The following is a 22,743-nucleotide window of genomic DNA, read 5'->3' as shown; positions in this document are numbered from 1 at the left end:
TTGGATAAGGTGATAGTGATTATAATATTTGATGTTAAATTCACATATCAAACCAAAAATGACCACAGTGTCAGAAGGGTGATCTAAACTGTGGTCATTTTTGGTTTGATACGTGAATTTAACATCAAATATTATGGTATGGGAGGGTGTGGTGAGGGGGGGGGGGGTCTTTAAGCAAGCCACTATATTTTAAAACACCAGCACCTAAAATATAATGGAGAAATTAATTATATAATCCACTGGTCTTTAATTTTATAATTTCAAAAAATACAAAAAGGCATAATGCAATACTGTACAAGTTCCCGTGTCTGGGTGCAGTTCAGAAGCTGGTGACCTAAGTTGATCACAAAGTTTCCCTTAAGAACAGTTTTTCTTGAAAAATTTATTTGTTAGGGCCTTACGCAACCTTACAACTTCTATATTGCCACCCTAGAAACTGGGTATTTTTCATTACAGAGCACTGGAAAATCCCACATTATTGCAGTAATGTTCTTTGTCGATCCAGGCAATCCCCAATCAATATAATCAAGTTCTTCCTGACATTAATATCTTATCAACTCTGAACAACTGGAACTTCCTTACCAATTTTATTTTTACAAATCAATTCACTGGAAGTACATACAAGTACATTTGAACAAATATCATTGTCATGTACATTATTATTATTACCTTTTTTTGAGAATGACAAATGTATAAAAAATAATCACAATTTTTGTTTTAAAATTAGCTACCATTGACATTTTATACCATCGCTCCCCCCTTCCCAATATCTACAGAATCAGTACAAACCTACTGCATTATACAACTGACTTGACTAGTGAGCTGTGTCAAATATTTCATAAAACATGTACATTTCCACAAGGAAAATTATATTATTATAGTGGGTATACTGTTCGTTTTTACACATTAACAATGTCGGTAGAGTAAGATGGGAAAATTAAGAGAATGATCCTTTGCCAAATATTACATGTACCTAAGCAAATATAACCACCCTCTTGAATAAAATTATATAAACACCAAGACAAAGAATACCCACTTGCACCTTTAACTTGAAGTCTGGTGTAATTCATATGAACTAAAATCAATTCACAACCCATTCTTCCTTTTTAATTTTTTGCAGCTGCTCAAATAGTCTTTTCATTGCATAGAAAAATAGCAGCTTCACAAAGCTGCATATTATCACAAGAGATAAAGTTTGTTTTCCAAAAAATGACAGAATGAAAATTATGTCTAGAAATTTGTGTACAACTCAGATTTTTCCTCATATACTGTCTGAATTATAGCCCTCCATTTTCCTTCACTGCAAATCACTGTTATCTAGCAACCAAATGCCTTAAAGAAAATTCACATCAGGTTAAACTTTCCTGCAACTAGACAAACCAACAAAATGATCAAAATAAACGACAGACTAAAACCTCCTACCATAGCCGTACCAGTCCATCTGAACACTGGAGATTTTTATTAGTTAGTAAATATCATATTAACTGGTTAATGTCATATGGTTTGCTGTCAGACTCTGTAGTTTGTCTGGCAGCCATTTTTTTACCCAATTGGTCTTTGTGAAACCAGATGTGAACACAACTAAGAGTGAAGCCTGCTGCTAAACCAATTGGTCGCAGTTCATTACTGATATCTGGCACCAACATCAATAGACTGGATAGACTAGTATCAGAATACAATTATATTTTTCACCAAATGTTAATAAAAGTTTATATCCCCTGGCTTAAAATAAAGAAAAATGTTTACCGTGTCCTTATTCATCACTGGTTGTGTGAAATAAACGGTCATTGTCTGGTATAAAATATATGCTACATGGAGCATCTTTTCGAAGTTTTTATCTACACTTAACTTCCATCAATCAGAATCCATCAGAAGTTCTGAATCTGATAAAACCAAATCATAATGGAGTAATGGTAATTCAGAAACTGCTGAATGAATTTGGATGAAAAACCTTTAAAATGTTTTCTCAGCAATTTTTTTAATCTTTTCAACATCAACAATGGCATAGTAAAATGGAATTTTCATGTATACATTGCACATTAAGTGGGCAATTACGAACTTGATTAACAAAATCAAAAATGCATGGACATAAAATTCCCCTTTAAAAACTACCAAAAACTTCTGTCATGGTGGCATTTTAATAGAAATTTAGATAGAATCATTTTTCAATGTTTTTAAAAAGTAACCTCTCAATCAGGAAAGTGACTTTGGCAAAAAATTTCGAAGAGACATTTTGCAAATTACGAGGTCATTTCTAGCCTGAGAGTTGGATTGTCTTGAACCCTGTGTTAAGCAACCTCCATGAAGTCCAACAAAAATATCTTTAAAAAATCATTATATCATAGTCATACAAGGTTGAACAGTTTGAGCACATATTACCGCTATTTAAAATTGCTTCTAAATAATAAGCCTATTGATTTACATTTTAACTTGCAATTCTTGACTTTTTCCTCATATTTTTAATTCATAAATCCATGATTATATGACTTTGTCAACAAGGCTTAGCCTGGTATATGAACTAGCTGCAAGCACTTCTGAAAATAAATTGTTACTACTCAACCTTATTATGTTTCTCAATTTCTTTCAACAAGTGACAAGCATTTTTCATAATTCAGAAATCCATGATTAAGGTATAACCTTCATCTCATTATAACCAACCATTCTTATTATGTTTCTCAATTTCTTTCAACAAGTGACAAGCATTTTTCATAATTCAGAAATCCATGATTAAGGTATAACTTTCAACTTATCATAACCGACCCCTCAAATTACTAAAGACAGTGGATGATTCCTATACAAATTGTTCAAAGAAAGCCAGTTTGACCCTCTCTATATGGTGACACAGTTTGATTGCAGGTCCCAGTTTTAGTTCCATGTGTTCCTGGAGTGTTGGCAGGCTCAGCAACAGCAGTGCTTGACCATCTATGTCCTACAGAGAGAAAGAAAGAGAGAAAACAATCAAGGACCATATAATAATTATAGTAATTTAAATTTAAAACTACGTGATCTGAATGGACAGCAATGGCAAAGCCAGAGGGGGTATGAAGAATCACGTCCCACACCAGCTTTCTTACCCCCAACCCCTCAAAAATGTACAAACTGAGACAAAACCACTTTAATGACAAACAATTTTTCTCCATCACTGAGCCCATATATTTCACATACAACATTAAAATTGTTTTTATGTACTGATTTATATCTGCCTTGCTTTATTGGGCTTTTTCATCTTTGTGCTCTTTCCTTATCCAAGTCCTGAGCCTGGCAACCCATTCCTCTCACAAGAAAAAATATTTTTCCCAGCTAGGCCAACACATGGTTCCCTTCAAAGCAAAATTATTCAAACTGATCCCTGTACTTTCTTGATACCCAGGTATCTGATACGTACTTGTTCTTTGAAAGCCCTGGCAAGGTGTGCACAGTCTGTGGTTTTAATGAACTGTATGACATTGGCCACACTCCAGTGGAGAGGGTTAGATTCCAGGTATAGTCTCTCAGAGGGCTTGATAGACTGAAATAGATGATGACAAATAGAAATCTTTGTGTAATATTCTATGTACAATCAGCATATTCTTAAAGATACACGTTTCATCTATTCTTTCACCATTTTTCAAGAAATTATTACATATTTTAGCAACTGAAAGGGTTCAAGACAAATAATTTTCTTGGCAGTCTTTCCAAAGCATCTTTCTGTATCGTTATTATTTTTGAAAAAAAAGTTTATCTCTTTTTACCCGAGCCAGACAGAAGGTAAACAACATCCCTACTTACATAGTAGGGTTTCTCCTTCTGAGATGGAAGTGTGGATGCCACCATTTCTGTTTCCAGATCTTTCTTCGACTTCCTTCCTCGTTTCTTCCTCACCTCCTCTTGTGGGACTTCTTCTTCTACGTCCTCATCTCCATCAAACATCTCCGACCACAATATTTTCTTATGAGTCCTCTTTTCAAAAGTATATTTTGGCAGTTTCACGCCTCTGGTGCGAATGTCTGTAGGTGGTGCCACATAATGTGTATATTTGCGTTTTTGACGCAAAGGTTTAAAATCGGGATCCCTGGAAATTTGCCTCGAGGTTTGTCTAGAGTACACCTGTCTCTCTCGTTCAACACTGTCTTCTGATTCTTTGCTAACTACGCTTTGATTATCTGCTTCAAATACCTCCTCCTCTTCCCCTTCTCCGTTCATGTCTAAATCATCCCCGTTTTCTGAAATTACAGATTTCTTCTTGGCCATCAGGTTCACCTTCTTCCTCTTGCGACGTTTCCCAGGTTTTTTGGGCCCATTTTCCAGATTTGTGTGTCCCCCTGGTGGCCGTCCTATCTTCCTTTTCTTCTTCTTGCCATAATAATATGCTGTGTAGAAAGAGATTTAAATTGATAAATTATTAAACAAGATGTTTATTTACTGAAAGTTTTAAAGTATTTTTGCAACTGAAACTGTGCAAGGTTTTGTTGCTGAATCATTCATAATATATTGGGAGATGACATGTTTTTATCTATGCTGTAGCATATTGTAATGTTCATATAATATGTTTTTATGATGATCATATCTTTTGATAAATTATATATAAATTCAATAATGTAATAGCACAAACTCTGGTAGTTGTTTTTCAATAGGAGGTTGAGTTTAATTTGAACATTTTTTTAGAAGTGAAAAATACTGCACAAAGGTTTTTTTCATTCTTACTGTATTTGGTCTTGGTGAGCTGAGAGCAGTGTTCTGGGCAGTTCTCGTCTACATAGTGGGGGCTGAAGAGGTTTGGGCAGCACTCCAGCTTGATACACACTTGGCGACAGAATTCCTCAATTTGTTCTGTAGTCTTACAAATCTCTACCACTGCACGGTAACTCTTGCCTTTGTATCTGCAGGGTAAAGTTTATCAAGTGTCATAATAACTGTAATTTTTTAAAATTTCAAACAACTGACTAAAACAATATTACAAATATTACAAAATTGCCAACATGCACAAGAGCCAGGCTATGTTAAATTCTATGCAATCATATTGCTGAATAATGAGATATAATTTGATAAAAACGACACATATAATAAGAAAATTAAACAAAGTGGTAATATACATAGATATCACAATTTTTTTTTTTTCATAACACAAACCCATTGCTCAAAATGCAAAAGCAATGGCTTTTTCCAGACCAGTACTCACTTTGCTTTGAGCATTTGCTGGTACATCCTAGGGTTCGGCTCATGGTCCATCTGCAGCTCTCGTAGCACCCTGCTGGACTTGTAGGCCACATTAATAAGCATGGTTAGCACCTCTTTAATCACCAGCACCACGGGACCAGGACCCACACACTTGGGAAGCTCAGCTATACGCCCCTTGCTAAGGTACGGACCAGAAAAACACTTGTGGTTGAAGTAAATCTTGGGGCACCAGCCATCTGAAAAGTTGAAAACAGTGATGCAATTCTGATTAGAAAATTAAATTTTAAATTTAATGCCAATTCATCCACAGGTCCTTAAACTGTAATACTTATCCTATTATGTACTAAAGTATACTATACTACACTGTAAGAGAAAAACACTGAAAAGGAAAACTAAACTTTTTTAAATTCCATTATTTTTTTAGTACAAACATCATTAAAGAATTTAACATTAATAACCAAAATAGTTACAACAGCATTATGGAATCTAATTATTTTTGATCATTTTTAAATTCAAATTGTGTATAAATGTTCATCATTAAAAATCTTGTTAATAATTTAAATAATAAATATATAAAATAGTTACATTGTCCATATCTATCTTCATATTAAGTAAAAATATTATCAACATAACAAATGGTTTGATGACAGAAGTTTTTAACTCACTTCCGGCATCCCCATTTTGTATCTGTGAGAAAGTCAAAGCTCTGAAGTCATCAGGACTGCAGTGGTCACCAACTATCCTCCTGAAAAGACAAACAGATTTTGTTCAACTAAAACAATTTAAGATTGTTACTTTTCAGTCTCAGTTATCATTCATAAAAATGCGAAAAGGCCTCATCACTGGTAACAAACCATCTGCATGGTGCTTTACTAGCAGGCAACTTCACCAGTAATTGATAATTATTTGACACACTGCACTAAGCCTTTTAAGAAAGACTCTCCTCCTTCACATGCAGTTCCACAATGCCACTTTGCTCCACTTTGCTCAATTTATAAAGGATTTCAACCATTATAAAGCTAAAATTTCAAACTGCATTCTTCCTCATTTAACCCCAGAAGTTTTTTATTTATTTATTTTATCTTAGAACTGAAAACATAGTTGATAAGTTTTCCAAGCATTTGAACGAAAGGTATTTGAACTAGATTACAAGAATCACTCACTCAGGCTGCACAACAGCTACTTTTTTCACACGCCCTCTCCCAAAATTCTTCTGTGGCGGTTTCAAAGTGTAGCCATTACTTTCACACCAGCCTACTGGGAATATATCATGTGACTCCACATCTACAATATGATTGGCTTTCATGGAAGCAGAGCTGTCCAAGTGTATCCAGATTAGTTTGTCAATGATTTTGGTGATTGTTGCACAGCAGATCTGATGGGGGTGTTCAGGGTTCACAGCCTCCAGTTTCTGTCCTCGTTTAAACTCGTGTTCTGGAACCTCCATGTTGAAGCACTTCTCTGGAGCTGCCTCGGAATTTGTGTCTGCCAGGTAGACATCCCAGTCAAATTCTGGTTTGGCATAACCTAGTGAGGATTGTAATTATAAATATGAACTACGTGTTAATATCAAACAAATCTAAGAACGTAACACCCCCAAAAACAATGTTCCAACATTTCACGCATAAACATTCATATTTATTTTCAGTCCAAGATTTTAAAATATGACCATATGATAACTTATTCCCAACAGCGCATTTTCTTTTCTAAACATGCCAACACAGCACAATGCATCTCACCTTTTGGGGTGATCAGCGTCACTCCCTTCCACATTGCCCATCGAATTGGGAATATTTCTGGGGAGTCTGCGTGACAGCACAATCGCACAGGTGTGGTGTTCTCGCCCTCCGTCAGCTGGTCCACCTCCACTATAAAGTACAGGTTGTTGATCACCTGGACCACAGTGGCGGGGCACAGGTGGGTGTGATTCTTGGGGTGCAGAAGCTCCAGCTTCCAACCTCTCTGGAAGCTGTGTTCTCTCAACTCCATCTGGTCCTGAAATAATCCATATCAAGGTTACAGTATATACCAAAGGGACAGCTCTCTCTCCTCCACCTGAAATAATCTATATCAAACTCCTATATATCATTGGCTGCCTATCATCCTAAACAGGGAAAGATATTGCAGTATCCACTTTAATATTTGAGTAAAAAAAAAAAAAACTTTGTTTTTTTTTTTTTTTGACATAAATCTCATTGATAGAAGAAAAATTACTGAACAGACTTAATAAACCTCACACACAGCTTATATTTCTACAATTCTTTGATGATATCCAACTTGATGTTATACCTTGAAGACATCTGATGGCAGCTGTCTCTCCCCTGCCTCCTTGATTGCAGACTGGAGAATTTCAGACCATTCCGTGTAGTTTTCATGTTCTCCTTTGATTTCTGTAGTTAAATATAATTATTTTTCATCTTAAGAGACGATTTATGAGGTTTGACATATGCAAACAAATGACAACTTCTAACAATGTCTGCAGCAATTTTTACGGGTCACCAGTCAATCCAGCTGCCCACTCAAACTTACTTTTCAAATCAAAATTATCTAGTAAAAGGCTTAGCTCTTAAAATCACAAATAAAAGGTAAAAGAACATTTTTGACTGACTTAGTTCACCTACCTGCTGGAGGTCTAAAAATGCAGCCATTTTCTTGCCCCCATCCAATGGGATGCAGTCGTGGATGGAGGTAAAACAACCAGAAGTCATGGGTGGCAGAATCTGTGCCTTCGTACCGCAGCAAGAGGCGGCCTCCAATATTCTCAATAATTCTCACCACCCACACAGACTTGGGCTGTAGCTCGTGTTGTACTTCCAGCCTCATGCCTTGTTTGATTTGGTCAATGGGAGTGATACCTGTGGTCTGAAAATGTGGGCAGTCATTATCTACTACATTTTGTATTCAGCTAATTAAAAAATACAACAGTTTACATTAATTTAATTTACATTCCTAAGGGAAAATAGTTCAGCACAGACTGAATTGTGGGTCACACATTAGATGGACAGTCACTGAAAAATCACACTTTTCATTTTTTTCCCCTTTTTTTGTGAGCATTGCTGTATCTAGTAAATCAGACCTACAAATTTTGCTGACCTTTCTAAGGAGCCAGTACTATTAAAATTAATAATGTCAATGAATAATAACAATTAAAGGAGAATTGATTAAGACTGGTAGGTAAAATACAAATTGTCAGCCCTAAGGTTCACCTACCCTATCCAGCAGGTAATTTGGTGCAGTTCTTGCTCCAGTCAATGTTTTCACCAAAAACTCACTCCAGTTGTCATACTTGTTTTTAATAGCTGGAAAACAAAACATTAAATTAAAACCACTTTTTTTACATTTCAGAGTAATATATTTCAGTTTTAGAAGGTGTTACCCTTTTTTAAACCAACTGGAGAGTTTCAACTGTACCAAGTGAGATAGTTTTTAAATAAATAAATCAATTAATAAATAAATAAAATCAAGCCAAGACATATCACCTCACCTTCAGGGGGCTGCAAACTCTTGGAATTCTGGGCACACCAGCCAATGGGGTGTATATCAGATGTAAACACATCGGCCCAGAAGTCGGCAGAACTGTCCTCGTCGTAACCGTCGTACCTGAGCCTGAGCAGAGGACCACACGTCATGACCACGGACGCCACCCAGTACGTGTTACTGTTACATTTGTTGGCCACTTCCAGCTTCATGCCTTTGGTGAAACCACTTTGTAGACTGCACTCAACCTGGAGAGTTTAACCAATTTATTAATCAATATCAAGCAAACTTAATCATTTATAAATAAAAGCAAGCTTTTTTATGAATAAAGAGCATTGCCTGAGAATGCTTTTCAATCATTTATTTTTTCCTCATAATCTTTGGATAGAGCCCAATTAAAATTCGCGAAGAACAGATTTTCATATTTAACACCCTTAGTAACAGTGAGCATTCATGCCTCCTCATTGGAAGTAATTCAGCAATGTGAAAGAATAAGTAGCACTAAGTAGTGTAGTGCCTTTCTATATTTTTCTATATCTTTTCATGGAGCAAACTTAGATTTCCAAAACATACATTCATTTCTCTATGATGTATTTACTGCAACTATTCTTCTGCAGTATTCTGTCCTTTTTCCATAACAATAATTGCTCTGAGTAGACTTACATGTTTGAAGGCAGTGGGAGGTGCGGGCGACGCCCCCGTGTCCTCCAGGTATTCCTCCCAGATAAACTCTGGTTCCTCGTACTCCACTGGGATGCTGGGAAGATCTGGAAACAGAATATCGTAAAGAGTTTGTAATTTAAAGCTTTAACTTTTTTTTTCTTATAAAACAGGAGTTTTGTTATAAATAATTCCAAGGCTTGAACAGTAAAAACAAATATTTGTGATTTATTTTCATAAGATATCATGGAGAGCTTAGATTATTAAGAAAGATGGCCAAACCCACTGAAATAAAACTTAAAAACACGCTAGCAAGGGCAATAGTGGACAAGAATTTAAAAAATTTAATCTGCAATCTGCTCTATGCAACATTCCTGAGACAACATGAGAATTCTGCGGTCACTTAATAAACCATTTCTTGTTTGAATAAGTTAATATATAAATTGTCTAGGCAACAATACAAACTTTTTCAATAGAAAAATAATTACTGAATCCTACCCACCTGTCACAGAAATACCACCTGGTATAGTAGCTACAGAAGCAGAGATGCTTTTCTCCACTTCTGTCTTGGAGCAATTTTCCGCCTCCTGTTTGTCACCATTTGTGCTGCTCTCAATAAGAGCAAAATCAACCTTTTTCGTTGTACTGGTACTTGGGCTTTTGTTGAGTATTGAAGCATGGGTATGGTCCACTTTCTTTGCCTGCAATCCGACCGAGTTTTGGAAGTCAGGAGGGGGGCTGTGAAGGACCATCTCTTTAATGGGCTGTGGCTCTGGTACCATTAGTTTTAATGGCTTTGACACATTATTGTCTGTGGTAGAGACTTGGCTCACAACCATAGATGTACTCTGTTGTATTAAGTTGCTACCTGTTGGTGTAGGGGCCATGTCGACTTGTGTTAGAGGCGCATTTGTCTCCCTGTCAGCTATTACAGAAGTATCTTCTGCTGAAAAAAAGTTTGTGATAAAAAGCTTTACAAAGTTACATCTCTTTTTTGGGTAACTCATATTTTCATGAACAATATTATTTAGGTCTGAAGCAAATTGCCTGCATCATTTTGAAACTAGCCTTGTGACTTAACCACAGCATGAATAAATATTAAATGCTTACGAAATTCAGGTTTTTACAATTACAATTCAAGATCAAGAGTTCCTAACAAACTTTAATGGATTTTTCATTTGACCAATTTATTACTTATTATTATTATTATTATTAAAATATCAGCAAACCTATTTTCTCAAGTTGCTTAACTGGCATCCTTTGGGGCTCTGCTGGGTCTGCAATGGGATGGCCATTACTTCTTGGGGGTTCTGTTGGGGGCTCTGGAGGCTCAGCTTTAAGGTCCTAAAATCAAAATTTTGGATCATCTTTTTATTTCATTATTATTATCATTTTATTTATTATCTATTATTTACTGATTTATTTATATATTTTCTTTGACCTTTTCAAATTAAAAAAAAATATTAGGAAAAAAAATGGATTTGCAGACTGCATTTCATGAATATTGAAGCAGTGGAACATTAAACATTCTCCAAAGGGCAGCAATTGTAGGAAAGTATCTGATGTTTTGTGAATACTTAAGACTTTACCATACATGAAAATTGACTACGTAAAACAATTTTATGATGAAGAAAATTCTCTGAAGTAAATATACAATTTGAATTCTATCTTTCTTTCAATTTCAATGTCTCAAGTTCAAAATCCAAATTCAGATTATACATTTCTAAGCCTCTGAAATTCATTATCTCGACTTAAAAGAATTGTCAAAGAAAGATATAATCAGTTTTCTTTTTTTTTTAATGCAAAATTGCACCTGAAAAAAAGTTTAAAAAAAAATACATCAAATACACATAATCATTATGCTGAGGGAAAACAGATCCTTGATAAAAGATTTTACAATTCTATTACACATAATGTTTTTTCCTCTTTTGCTAAAAAAAAAAATCCCTTCTCCCATTTTTTATGCTATTTTTAACAGGGATTTTTAATGAAAATATATTTCAATTTCCTTCTTGGCATGAGAGCAGAAAATCATACTGGGCTTTTCTCGGTGTAATACTTTACATTAAAGAAGGTCTGGAGTATATTGTGCTGTTGAACATAGCAATGAAAAAAGGAGCAAAGACTTCAAAAAAATAGTCAATTATTGATTTTTACTTTAGTCTGATAAAAAATACTACACACATTAAAATTATACATAATTAGGTTTGTATATATACTGTTATTTTCTTGAGAAAATCTCTAAATCAGTAGATCAATTGAATTCTTTAAACAGAAAAAAAAGATAAAAGATTAAATTTCTCTGAAACTGCATTTGTAACAAGTATAATCAATATAAAGCATGCCTTCGTTGTGCATTTTTTTTCATCCTCTTAAAATTCTTTTAATTTTCAACTTTAAGGTACACTGTTTTTTTAAACTCTTTTGAGTATCACATCTGTGCAACAAGGCAGACACAACTTGATTGATTGGCGTATTGCGTAACACATGCGTAGCATACCTCTTTACCGCCATATTGCCTCTACATGTACTATTGAATTTTCTTCCTTATGAACTTTGCACATTCATCTTCTTTAAATTAAAAGAAAACGGTCTTGGCAGAGTCTAATTGTTCAGAATTTCATACTAACACAAGAAAACATATAAAACATTGATTTACACTTAATGTTCAAAGTTAATATACGTAATTTTAAAAGATAAACGCCATTAAATTTTGTTGTTGATCACACAAAAAGCTTCTTCCTGTCTTAAGATGGCCGCCCAATGCGGGTCACAAAAATAACAAATGGATGCGTCGATTCTTATAAAATAAAATAATAACTATAAGACGACAAAACAATCACACGTGTAGAAATATATAACTCCAGGCTAAATTTCATTTTCCTTCAATTTCTCGGCCAAACACAAGTTTTTAAAACAATTTCTTTAGACTTCATTTTCGATCTGCGAACATTTGTTTTGCGTGGGTTGGTCCAGCCGTAAAGTTGGTGAGTAATTCACATTAAGAATTGACATTCTAAACTTATTGCCTGTACTGAAAAAACTATGACAATATATCCCACACATTTGAAATTAACTGCATATTAAAAGAAAAACTTACCTGAATTTGATTTTCATCCATTTTAAAGCAAAAATGTATCACTTCTTTCACATTCTTCGTTCCTCAAAGATGGCAACGTGACGCTGTTGCGCATGCGTCGAGTTAATCAATGTGTTTACTAAAAAACAAAACGTGTTTGTTTTCTGATATCCTTCAAAAATGATATCAACATATGCAATTTCAGCTTTTCTTAACATGTTCCAATTTTGTTCATTGTCAACAGATGTCAATACCTGGAAAAATGCGTATCCTGAAGCTACGCCTCGTAGTACGTGCGCATGCGCTTGTAAAATAGCAGGAAATGAAATGTTGCAGTGACAGTACCTAGGAGTGAAGTGAAACAATTCTATATTCATTACAAAGAAGACAAAGCAAAACTGTGATGACAAGAATCATGACAAGTTAATGTGTTTTACTCTTATAAGCGTGCCTTTTCTAGGCTTATTGGCTTGTAATGGTGTGGATTTGCTCTGTTGGAACGTGGAAGGAATCGTGTTTATATTATATTTATGATGATGAGACAGGCAATCTCTGAAACACATGTCGAACATTACCAGTTTTAGAGCAATGACTCTCTTCGGTGGAACTGCCCAAACGACAGTGGAAGTGGCAAATATTCAGGGACCAAAGACGATCGACGAATTCGGCTGCAGGCATGGGGCCCTTATGGGAACATTGGGCCTCTTTGTACAGGGTCTGCTTGCCTTCTTGGCTTTTACCTCCTTAATAGGTTGGTACCCATTTTTCTCCTTGGTATATGAGTTGATATTAAATAAGTGTGTTATTTAATTGTTATCCACTGTTATCGCAGTGTTTTTGCAGTATCTGGTAAATGGTAGAGTTTGAGACCAGATGCAGGAAAACTTCATATTTCAATCAGTGCTGGCCAACCCATGAATTAAACAAACAGGTGCATTAGAGGTTTGAAAATTTAAAGAAAAATATAGAAATCCTGTGTATCAAATCAGAAACTTGGGGGTAAAGAGTGGCAGACTTGGCAAAAATCTAGAAAACTGTAGAAAATGCAGGTCTTGCTAAAATGTTGCAGGACCAAATATTATCCTGAGAATACACTCGCAGTCACAGCACTGCAACTGTATCTTTCTTACTGGGCTTATAATCAAGTCTAATACATTGTAATATTTTGAAGAATATGCAACATGTTTCCAAAATTTCTGCTTTCAGCTAAAAGATACTGTGAACCCAAAAAGTCCCGAAGACCATGGAGGATATGGTAAAGTCTAATGGACAGTAGTTGTTTAAATAAAAGATGAATATTCTTGGACTTAATATATTGTTTTGAAGATATACTATAAGATATAAATTTTGTACTTTGAGTGCATGACGTATACTGCATTTTGCCACATGAAATTTCCATGCTTTACCATGTTTTTAGTAATAATGTTTGTTTTTGGGTAAAATTACAGGTTTTTTGACACCTCAAAGCAAGCATTTGGTGCTATGGTAATCCACTTTGCCAATGTCTTTCTAGCAGACGCTTTCCAAGGAGATCCCTGCACATGGTGAGTATCGTGGGAATTATAAGAAAAATTTATATGAGTGTCATACATTTTAATATTTGGTTATAAATAAACTCTGAAAAAATATGGTGAGATGGAGGTTTGCATTAACTGTTTTGTTAATAAATTACTGAATTTATTGGATAAAAAGATAAAACATCCGGGGGGGGGGGGGGGGGGGTATAACAACATTTCTATATTTTTGAAGTACCAGTAAGCACTTGAAGCTATTGAGACTTAGTATTTTAACATAGAATTTTTATTTCATATTTGACAGGTATGTGATTAACTTCCTCCTGGACTCCACCATAGGGCTGTTTGTTGTGTACATAGGTCTTAAGGTGGCCCAGTGGATAGTGATCAGGAAAGGCTGGGAATCTCTCAAGTTTGGGGAGTATGGTAGGTGATGAAGTAAATGGGTTATATTTTTCAAAAGTTGTTCTGTTTACAAAACATGCATTTTATTTATTCCAAGAGCTCTTAGTGTGTTATTTTATTAAAGCAGTTTTACATAGTCGAGGTTTCAGTCTGTTCACTAGACCTTGGCCACGACATTTGCCACTAGGTGTCACTGCGGTAGCTGGTGGAAAAACAAAGTGGCACTTAGTGGACAATGTCGTGACCAAGGTGTAGCAGACAGACCAAAAGCATGACAAACTTTCAGAGTTATCATTTAGTGTGAATAATTTAATACTTTCTCATGAATAATTTGAATTTTACTGCAAATAATATTAAATGTCTGTGTTCTTGCAGGTGACCCTCCACAGTGTAACACATGGGCAGGACAGTGTGCTCTCTATATATTAGTCATGGTTTTTGAGAAGATTGTTATAACACTCTTGGTGCAGTTCAGTTTTTGGGACAAGGTGATGATTAGGATTCAGAACTGTAATATCGTGACTTTTAAGTGTAGAGATCGAATGGCTTTTAGTGATATCAGTAGAGAACTAATTACAAAGCAGAAATTCAAAGAGACTAGTGTTGTATCACAAAAATGTTGCCAGTTTTTTCCATATATTATAAAGAAAAAAATTCCTGACAATTTCAGTAAATTATATTTTTGCTTTTATTACCAACCTGAAGGACTTCAAAAACCTTTCAGAAAGTTAAATGTGTAGACTCTTTTATTTTACCATCATCAGTGAAAGTCAAAGTCAAAGTATTTACATAATTAATTGGTTTGATTCTGAACTTTGACAATTTTGAAACACCAGTAAATGAGACAAGAAAGTTAAATTTTACTTACAGAACACGTAAAAATATTAAATAGTTTTTAATTACAAAGTACCAAAAAATAAGCAGATAAATCCTGATTGAAACACATGTAGCAATGCTGTTCAATGAATGGTGCGTTTATGTATTTATTAATTACAGGTGAGAGATGTGATTTTGTCACCAATCAAAGACCCACACCTAGAACTGATTATAGTGATGTTTGTAGTGCCTTTAATTGTCAATGTAAGTAAATAAATGTTAAGACATAGCATTCAAAACCATGTCAAATTACAAATAATTTATGTGACATCACCAGGAAAACGTGGAATTTTGATTTATTGGAGGGCAGTGAAAATCCGTTCCTTGCAATGCCATTTCATGATTAAATAATTATTTTAGTGAAAAGAGTATAGTGTTAAAAAGTAAACAACACATGACTGAATATCTGCTAAATTATGTATTGTATGAATTATTTTATTCCATTAAGGTTCGGGCCTTTGAAGTTGCCATATATCTGCAAAGTTAAAAATAATTTATTTGATTCAACAGATTCTGAAATAATTTCAGACTTTTCCTTGAAATTCATGCTTTCTATAAATTATTTTTTGCAGGCTATAATGTTCTGGGTTATAGACAATTTCCTGATGATGAAGAAACTGAAACTGAAAGCGTTCTCCACTCCAGTGGATTCCCCGGGAGCCTCTGTTCGCTATTTCAGTGCATCAAATCGTGTCAAATACTACGACAAACCAGAGAGGGCAGACAACTCAGATTCTGATGAGCCCTTGGACTTACAGGATGACTCGTCTGATACAGAAATTAGAATGAACGGGAGTCCTCTGCGTGATAGGCATCATTCAGAGAGTTTGGAAACCAACAGGCTGATCTGATAAAGTTATTTTTAAAATCTTATTAAATGAACATCATTGGGAGCATATCGTTTTCACTGTGATGGGTGTAAGGATACTTGTGAATCAAAATTATTTCTGGGACATAAATGATTCAATTTGGTCTATTATGCCAATGCTTTGGTGCCAACGGGAATTTTTTAAGTTTTGGAATCAATGTTGGTAATGGGTTGAAGTACCTAAATAGCAAACTTACTGTTGTTTATGATGTAATTATCATCATGGTATGTTGATGGTATAGTTTTGAGTAATGGCACATATTGCTACTTTTTTGAAAGGCAAACATATCCTGGATTGCTTAATATTAGCAGGGTAAAATAAGGAATTAATTTAAATTTTAATTTAAAAAAAACCAAGAGGAACAACCAGGATGAGTTGTACAGACTGGTTCCCCATCTTTAGTTTCTGTAGTAGAACCCTCAGTCAGTGGATGTGGGGATATTCGAGACAGGCAATGAGACACTTTGTTTATCTGTGGGATTAAGGGCTCTTTCCCAATGAAATGATATGTCTACATAGATCAATCCAACTATGCTGGGACTTGCTGAATGTTATCATATTAAAAAATGGCACGCTTCCCCCTGGTATTGAGTAGTAAAGATGTTGATTACATAAGTACATTGGACAGGAGGATGCATGTTATTCTGATATCATTCAGCATGGGTCCCTGGGGACCCAGATTAATCTATGTAGACCAAGTTTCATTGGGAATGTGCCCTAAGACCTTGAAATTTGATGCATCTGGCATTGAATTCTATACAGTAAGACTTTGAATGGCCTGAGTATTGTTTTGCAGTCCTCAGAGGTGATGGTGACTAAGGTGCAGCTAAAGTCTGTAGTTGTTTTATTGTATAATCAATACTTAATGTTACATTGTGTCCTTCAAGAAGTTCCAACATCACTCATCCAAGTGTATAGTCCCATTGATGGTATAGACCACTGAATTGTTTCTTTTAATCTATTGGTCAAAAAGAAATCCATGATCATGTCATCAGTGTATGTCATCATGGGTTTAAGATCAAAAGATGTCTTAATTACATAATAATATTCCAGATTTCTCCATTTCAACATGAAGTGATCAGCATGTATGCACACAGTGTTTCACCACTTTCACATGCTTGATTTTCAATGAATAACATGAAGACAATCAGCTCGTTCCCTTTCTCACCAAGCGCAAAGCAGCCCAATTACAGTCATAGGCAGGCCTAATTAACAGTACATGTTACTTAAAATTTCCTTGTTAAGTGCCTAATTTTAAATTAGTTTTTATAGAGATACCAGTGCTAGTATAATAGCACATAGTGGTATGAGGCAGATTTAGGAGATAGATACATTTAAGGCATTGAGGGCATATTCAGCCTTTTCTCAGATTGCATTTGTAAGAAGTGATGAGCACAAATATTAGACATAGTTAATACACATAATGTGTGCAATATGGTTAAACTTTTATATGGTTTAGGATGGGGAGCGGGATTTGCTTGCAGGCTCTCACAAATCTCTAGTTTTAATTGTTAGCTTTTGAAAGTTAAATGTACTGTAGAAATGACTATAATAAATTTAGATATTTTTATTTATTATAAATTAATTTGGGTTAAAGTTTACTAAGTGCGAAATAAAACAAGTTTTCATAGAATTGTGCGTTTTCTTCCATATAAATAGCAAATAATATTATATCAAAAATATACTTATATTTTTTAAAAATAATTTGTGCATACAACTTCAAGAAAGAACATGTTCAAGAAAAAAATAAGAATTATCAATGGTAAATAAACCAAATACACAAATTGTTTTGGGTACATAAAATATAGCAATTTTTCCTTGATGCTTATGCCACCCACTTTTAGAAATAAAGACATTTGCAAAGATCAGAGTAGAAGTAGTTGGCAATACAACAAAGTATGTTATCATCAATTTCACCATCCTGTTTTCAGAATAAGGTAACAAAACGGTCAAAATTAAAACAAAATAAAAAGTGAGACTCCACAAAACAGTAAAATACATTTATTTCAGTAGATGTTGCTGGCAACAAAAACAAGACTGGAATGAATGACCTCATTTTTTCTTCAAAATAAAAATCTTAGGTCTGGTTATCACTTTTACAGGTGGAAAAGATTTAACATTCAAATGCAATCTCTCAAAGCCTGGAATTTCCGCTATTATATCATGAGTATCCCTGTAAGGTTTTAGTTTGCCATTTTCACTGCTCTCTGTTCCTATCATAAGATGAGTGTATGACATCATCTCCTTGCCTCCGGGTTCTAGATCTTCTGTTTTGTTGTACCTAAAAGATGTTACAAATTATGAATATAAAAAAATCTTACTTTTGTGCAAATTGGCTATAAATGATATCAAATACATTTTTGAGTGATCTGAAAATGTTCCTGCAGAATAAAAAAACTAACAACTGTAAAAGATAAAAAAACATCTTGCCAGTCGAAAAAGAAAATTGTCTCCCTTTCTTACAGCAAACACAAAGCCTCACCTCCAGTATGGATGCACCTGTGTGTATCTAGACACACCTGTCTGAGCTGTTGGCACATCTATGTGAACATGTACAACTGAAATACAGAAATTACAACCAACTGCTTAATAAATTTACAAACAGGGCACTGGCAAATAGTTTACAGGTCCTTTTCACTCCTTTTCAACTGATTTTGATTTAACTTTTAGATTGGAAAAATTAAACTTGTAATGACCACTGCATTATAACTGTAAATGATTAGTCCACCTTTCATCTGGATCTCTCTCCGTTTTATATACATAGAGATTTTTTTCCTGACTATGAGTTACTTTTTTTAGCATATTTTAATATTGAAATATCATGGTAGTAATGAATTGATTTCTAAATAGTCTTCGACAAAACCATTCCAAATGTGAAGCGAAGGGGATTTGTGATTTGCAGTTTATAATGTGGTGTTTGCGACAAGTATTTTTATGATTGCACCATGAAATCCCAGTTTATTTTATATATATTTCGAATTCACAATTACAACCCCACAGCTCAAAGTCACAAATGATCAGTTTGCCAATAAAGCCTGATACCTTTATTTCCTGCCTCCAGCTGATGGAGACGATACATAGCAGTTCCTCCGGGATAATTTAGGTGGGAGATATACAAAAAAGCTCCAGTGGTACAGAGGTTGACTAACAGGTGCCCACAGGCACCCAGGGCCAGGAATTTACTCCACACAGACTTTTTTCTGTTGTTCCATCTAAGAATAAAAGATTTTACTTAACAGGTGGCATATGACATTATATGGTTTGGTACAAGTTAAGATTTTTGCCCATTGTAATGTGTAATATAACAGAGACATCACTGCTGTTCAACTGTTCTATTCACTACAATGGGCGTAGATCTGAACTTGCCCCAGGGATGTCAATACACTGTTTATAATCCTCACTTCTCTTAGTCATGCCTGAACAGATCAAACTGAGCTAAAAAAACTTCAATAACAAGAAATAATAATAATAATAATTTTATTTATTTGAAGCCCTACACAATGGCATTTCCCTTTTAGTATTTCAGGATTCAGTTAATCACTATACTCACAATCTAGCACAGACTACTGCCGCAATGACATTCAACATCGGCACCACGTAGATTATAAACCTCAGCTCCTTGTGTGGAAGGACAGAGTAAAGGAGGACAAACCCTACCGCTGGAAAAGCAATGACCCCCAGTCTCCTGTCCAGGTAACAACCCAGGGGAATCAACACCATGCTGCTGGACATGGCTCTGGGCAAGGCTGAGTAGAAATACCACAGGAATGGGTGTGTCTGGCAATACTGGTTAAGGCTATGTACATGTATACTGATATCTATCATGTGTTTTGAATTTTCTCAGATCAGTCCATTAATGGTTTGGCAAAATGATAAGGTCTTCCAATTGATAAGGACTTCAAGGATACACCCCACTGAGAACTTTTATTGAGCACCACATTAAACCACCAGACCTCTCCTTCTGGCCACAGCCATCTCTGCCAGAACCACGAGTCCACCAATACTGTAGCTCCTGAAAGTTAAAAATGTATTCACTAGATTATATTAACATTACAATTGCCTCATCATGCATACAGATACTTCAAGGTAAATGAACAGTTAAAGGGACATGCCAAATTTCAGTTCTAATTTATAATTCAAATTTAAATACTGTTTTGGAAAATACAGCCAATCTATCTGAAATCTGTGATAATATTTGTGTATATCATCTACAGATGACAAAAATCAGATTAGTTCTGAAAATAACCTATAATACAAAACTTCACACACTTTCATCTCATATGGAAATATCAGTTGAAATTATCTTAATCAATCTAGACTAGTCTAGCAACAACATCTACCAAAAAAACAGAATTTGATAGCAATAAAAATTCGGTTTTGTCTGAAACAAGTACAAGTATATATTTGAAAATACTCACCAACCCATACCACAGCTGCCAACACCCCATGTTTCAGCAGAGTCCCTATTTTAAGCCTCAAAGTAACTAACTCCATGAGAACCATAAGTCCCAGGAGGAGAACAAGTTCTGATCTGAAGATGATCACAGCACAGCCAGATAGCCACACATACTGGGCATGATCTTGTTTCAGCCACGCCTTCAGTGCCAGAAGGACTGCAAGGGTATTGTTTATGAAATAATAAATAATAAATAATTTACTATATTATTTCATACAAGCAAATGGGAAAATTTCATTTTATATATATATATATATATATATATATATATATATATATATATATATATATATATATATATATATATATATATATATATATATCATTCATGTAATGTATATTTTAACTCACCTAATGCTAAGGCAAATATATTTGGCAGAGTCCTTGATGCATAAAACATGAAATGGAACTGTGACATGGTGACCAGCAGTAACCACTTTCCAGCCATTTGACCAAATATTCCTGACACTGCATTCTTAAATTGTAGTAGTGACCACGCCACACATACACCAAGAACACCGCGCACTGCAAGGTAAAATATTGCTTTCAAATCCCAATCTTATAATGAGGATGTGCACCACGAGTTTCAGTTGTGAAAGAGAAAGAAAAAACAATGAGGACAACAACAGCAAAGGAAAATACAAACTTAAAATGAAGAATCATACTTTTTATCTAGATTATATCACTGAAACCCTGTCTCAGATTTCAGTCACTGCTGTTACAGACTCACAGCATTTTTATCTAAAACAGTATAATTATTTCTATCCAGACTGAGATACTTACCAGTACATCAGACAAAAAGGATGATAGTAAAAATGAGAAGGATGAGAAATTAAGCCAATGACAAAGACAGGAAGAAAAATCTGAAACAGTAGATAATGACAATGTACTATACAGCATTCATCATATCCAGTATATCACTTACCAATCAACTGACTGACCAGTTTGGTCAGTCCAGCATAGTTAACCAGAGTGACCAGAGGCCAGGAGACGGCAGATACAAGTAGAGGCCCCAGGAAAGTCCTTGGTACCACTCCAGGAAATTCTAAGTGGTCATACTGGAGAGTTAAATAAACATAAATTATAATAAATTATGTCAACTGTCTCAGATACTAAGTAGCTATACTGGGGAACAATAGGAATAAATAATATTACTGAATTATACTGTTAATTGTATTAGATAATGGGTATAAACACTGGGGAGAAAATAGAAAAAAATCATAATAAATTATGTAAACTGTCTATACAGTGTATGTGCACATAAATGCCATAATGCCCATTGCATGGTACTTCTGGAGATGAGTTTAAAGTGGAGGTTCTGAGGCACTACCCCCCCCACCCCACCCCCCACCCACTTCCACCTGATCTTTGGTTTTGAATGGTTTTCTAAAATCATGCAGCAGCTTGATCAATGCAAATTGGTTTAGAAAAGTTTTACAGTTAGCTCTTAAATCAATTCGATACCTAATATTCGATTCCTTGCTAATATTAAAGTTCCCATACATTAATTTAATGTTTTTTAAAGTTAGTACTCAATTAAAAAACACTGGGGTGTGAAGACCAAAGCCTGGGGTGCATTATTACCCATACATATGGATTTTACAATGACGTTGATGTTTTTATACACTTTCTTTAACCACTGTTAAGCTTTAGTCAACTTCAAGGTCCACCAAGAGACGATGCACAAGTTGAATATGTATCATGTACATGTCGGCCTGTTCATGTACATGTGACTCTAAGACGGCTGACACATTTGTAAATGGACTAATGAGTTACCTGCGTTATATTCAGACCATGGTACAGAATATCATGTGAAGCTTGTAGATTAAAACTCTCCTCAACTTTAGTATAGGGACAAACTAATACGTGTCCCAGAACAACGAAATAGGTTAAAATTTCAGTGAGCATAGCCGATCTCTTCTGCTACTGCCTCGATTTGAGGCGAAACGGCAAGACAAGCTCCGAGTAAGTGTGATAGAAACCGGTGTGGAGAGTGACAAGGTGGGGGGAGGATGTAGAAGTTATAAATTTCCTATCCACTCCATCTCTCTCTCTCTCTCTCTCTCTCTCTCTCTCTCTCTCTCTCTCTCTCTTGTCATTTTGCGAAGGGAAATTTGGCCTATCCTGAAGATTGTTAGATAATTAGAATCGAATAAGAGCATATTGCCCATTTTACCTACACTTTATTAGTTTACGGAAGCAAAAGGAAAGGGTCGGATAGAATTATGCAGCATAGCTGTATATCAGCAA

At 35.1% G+C, this 22,743-nt stretch overlaps 3 protein-coding genes across 4 annotated transcripts; 1 reads left to right on the top strand and 2 right to left on the bottom strand.

Annotated features, from left to right (window-relative positions):
* Positions 1–574: 574 nt before the first annotated feature.
* On the bottom strand, positions 575–12,577 carry LOC106178261 (scm-like with four MBT domains protein 1). 2 transcript variants are annotated; one of them, XM_024077438.2, is made up of 16 exons: positions 12,395–12,577; positions 10,524–10,638; positions 9,797–10,240; positions 9,298–9,401; positions 8,642–8,882; positions 8,368–8,456; positions 7,779–8,019; positions 7,447–7,547; positions 6,897–7,152; positions 6,321–6,684; positions 5,823–5,902; positions 5,159–5,393; positions 4,684–4,859; positions 3,769–4,349; positions 3,386–3,508; positions 575–2,929 (listed from the first exon to the last, which is right to left on the bottom strand). In XM_024077438.2, the coding sequence occupies exons 1-16, from the start codon at positions 12,413–12,415 to the stop codon at positions 2,792–2,794; spliced, it is 3,309 nt and encodes a 1,102-aa protein (XP_023933206.2). In that variant the 5' UTR covers positions 12,416–12,577; the 3' UTR covers positions 575–2,791. The 2 variants fall into 2 exon arrangements, with proteins under 2 accessions (XP_023933206.2, XP_013416831.2); XM_013561377.3 differs by having other exon boundaries at positions 9,797–10,237; positions 12,395–12,575.
* Positions 12,578–12,687: 110 nt separating this feature from the next.
* LOC106178251 (store-operated calcium entry regulator STIMATE) lies at positions 12,688–17,670 on the top strand. Its single transcript, XM_087015085.1, has 7 exons — positions 12,688–13,124; positions 13,580–13,628; positions 13,822–13,917; positions 14,192–14,313; positions 14,668–14,780; positions 15,289–15,372; positions 15,741–17,670. The coding sequence occupies exons 1-7, from the start codon at positions 12,935–12,937 to the stop codon at positions 16,017–16,019; spliced, it is 933 nt and encodes a 310-aa protein (XP_086871211.1). The 5' UTR covers positions 12,688–12,934; the 3' UTR covers positions 16,020–17,670.
* A 352-nt stretch (positions 17,671–18,022) lies between these two features.
* LOC106178263 (dol-P-Man:Man(7)GlcNAc(2)-PP-Dol alpha-1,6-mannosyltransferase) lies at positions 18,023–22,455 on the bottom strand. The gene is made up of 9 exons (XM_024077442.2): positions 22,270–22,455; positions 21,419–21,551; positions 20,845–21,018; positions 20,456–20,650; positions 19,946–20,049; positions 19,588–19,814; positions 19,080–19,249; positions 18,520–18,595; positions 18,023–18,318 (listed from the first exon to the last, which is right to left on the bottom strand). The coding sequence occupies exons 1-9, from the start codon at positions 22,399–22,401 to the stop codon at positions 18,090–18,092; spliced, it is 1,440 nt and encodes a 479-aa protein (XP_023933210.2). The 5' UTR covers positions 22,402–22,455; the 3' UTR covers positions 18,023–18,089.
* Between the last annotated feature and the right edge of the window lie 288 nt (positions 22,456–22,743).

The sequence above is a fragment of the Lingula anatina genome, chromosome 6, assembly GCF_051362555.1.
Source record: "Lingula anatina isolate TDL-2025a chromosome 6, LinAna3.0, whole genome shotgun sequence".
Classification (NCBI taxonomy): Eukaryota; Metazoa; Brachiopoda; class Lingulata; order Lingulida; family Lingulidae; genus Lingula; species Lingula anatina.
This window is presented reverse-complemented; position numbering and strand designations above follow the sequence as displayed.

Coding starts and splice junctions, on each gene's coding strand:
- LOC106178263 (XM_024077442.2), bottom strand. CDS start 22,401: ATGCTCACTGAAATTTTAACCTATTTCGTTGTTCTGGGACACGTATTA. Junction 21,552..22,269: donor ATGGTCTGAATATAACGCAG/GTAACTCATTAG, acceptor TTAACTCTCCAG/TATGACCACTTAGAATTTCC. Junction 18,596..19,079: donor GCTGGAGGCAGGAAATAAAG/GTATCAGGCTTT, acceptor TCTGTATTTCAG/TTGTACATGTTCACATAGAT.
- LOC106178261 (XM_024077438.2), bottom strand. CDS start 12,415: ATGGATGAAAATCAAATTCAG. Junction 8,457..8,641: donor GAGTTTGCAGCCCCCTGAAG/GTGAGGTGATAT, acceptor TTTGTTTTCCAG/CTATTAAAAACAAGTATGAC. Junction 7,153..7,446: donor TGCCATCAGATGTCTTCAAG/GTATAACATCAA, acceptor GGATTATTTCAG/GACCAGATGGAGTTGAGAGA.
- LOC106178251 (XM_087015085.1), top strand. CDS start 12,935: ATGTCGAACATTACCAGTTTTAGAGCAATGACTCTCTTCGGTGGAACT. Junction 13,629..13,821: donor CGAAGACCATGGAGGATATG/GTAAAGTCTAAT, acceptor GTAAAATTACAG/GTTTTTTGACACCTCAAAGC. Junction 15,373..15,740: donor TAGTGCCTTTAATTGTCAAT/GTAAGTAAATAA, acceptor TATTTTTTGCAG/GCTATAATGTTCTGGGTTAT.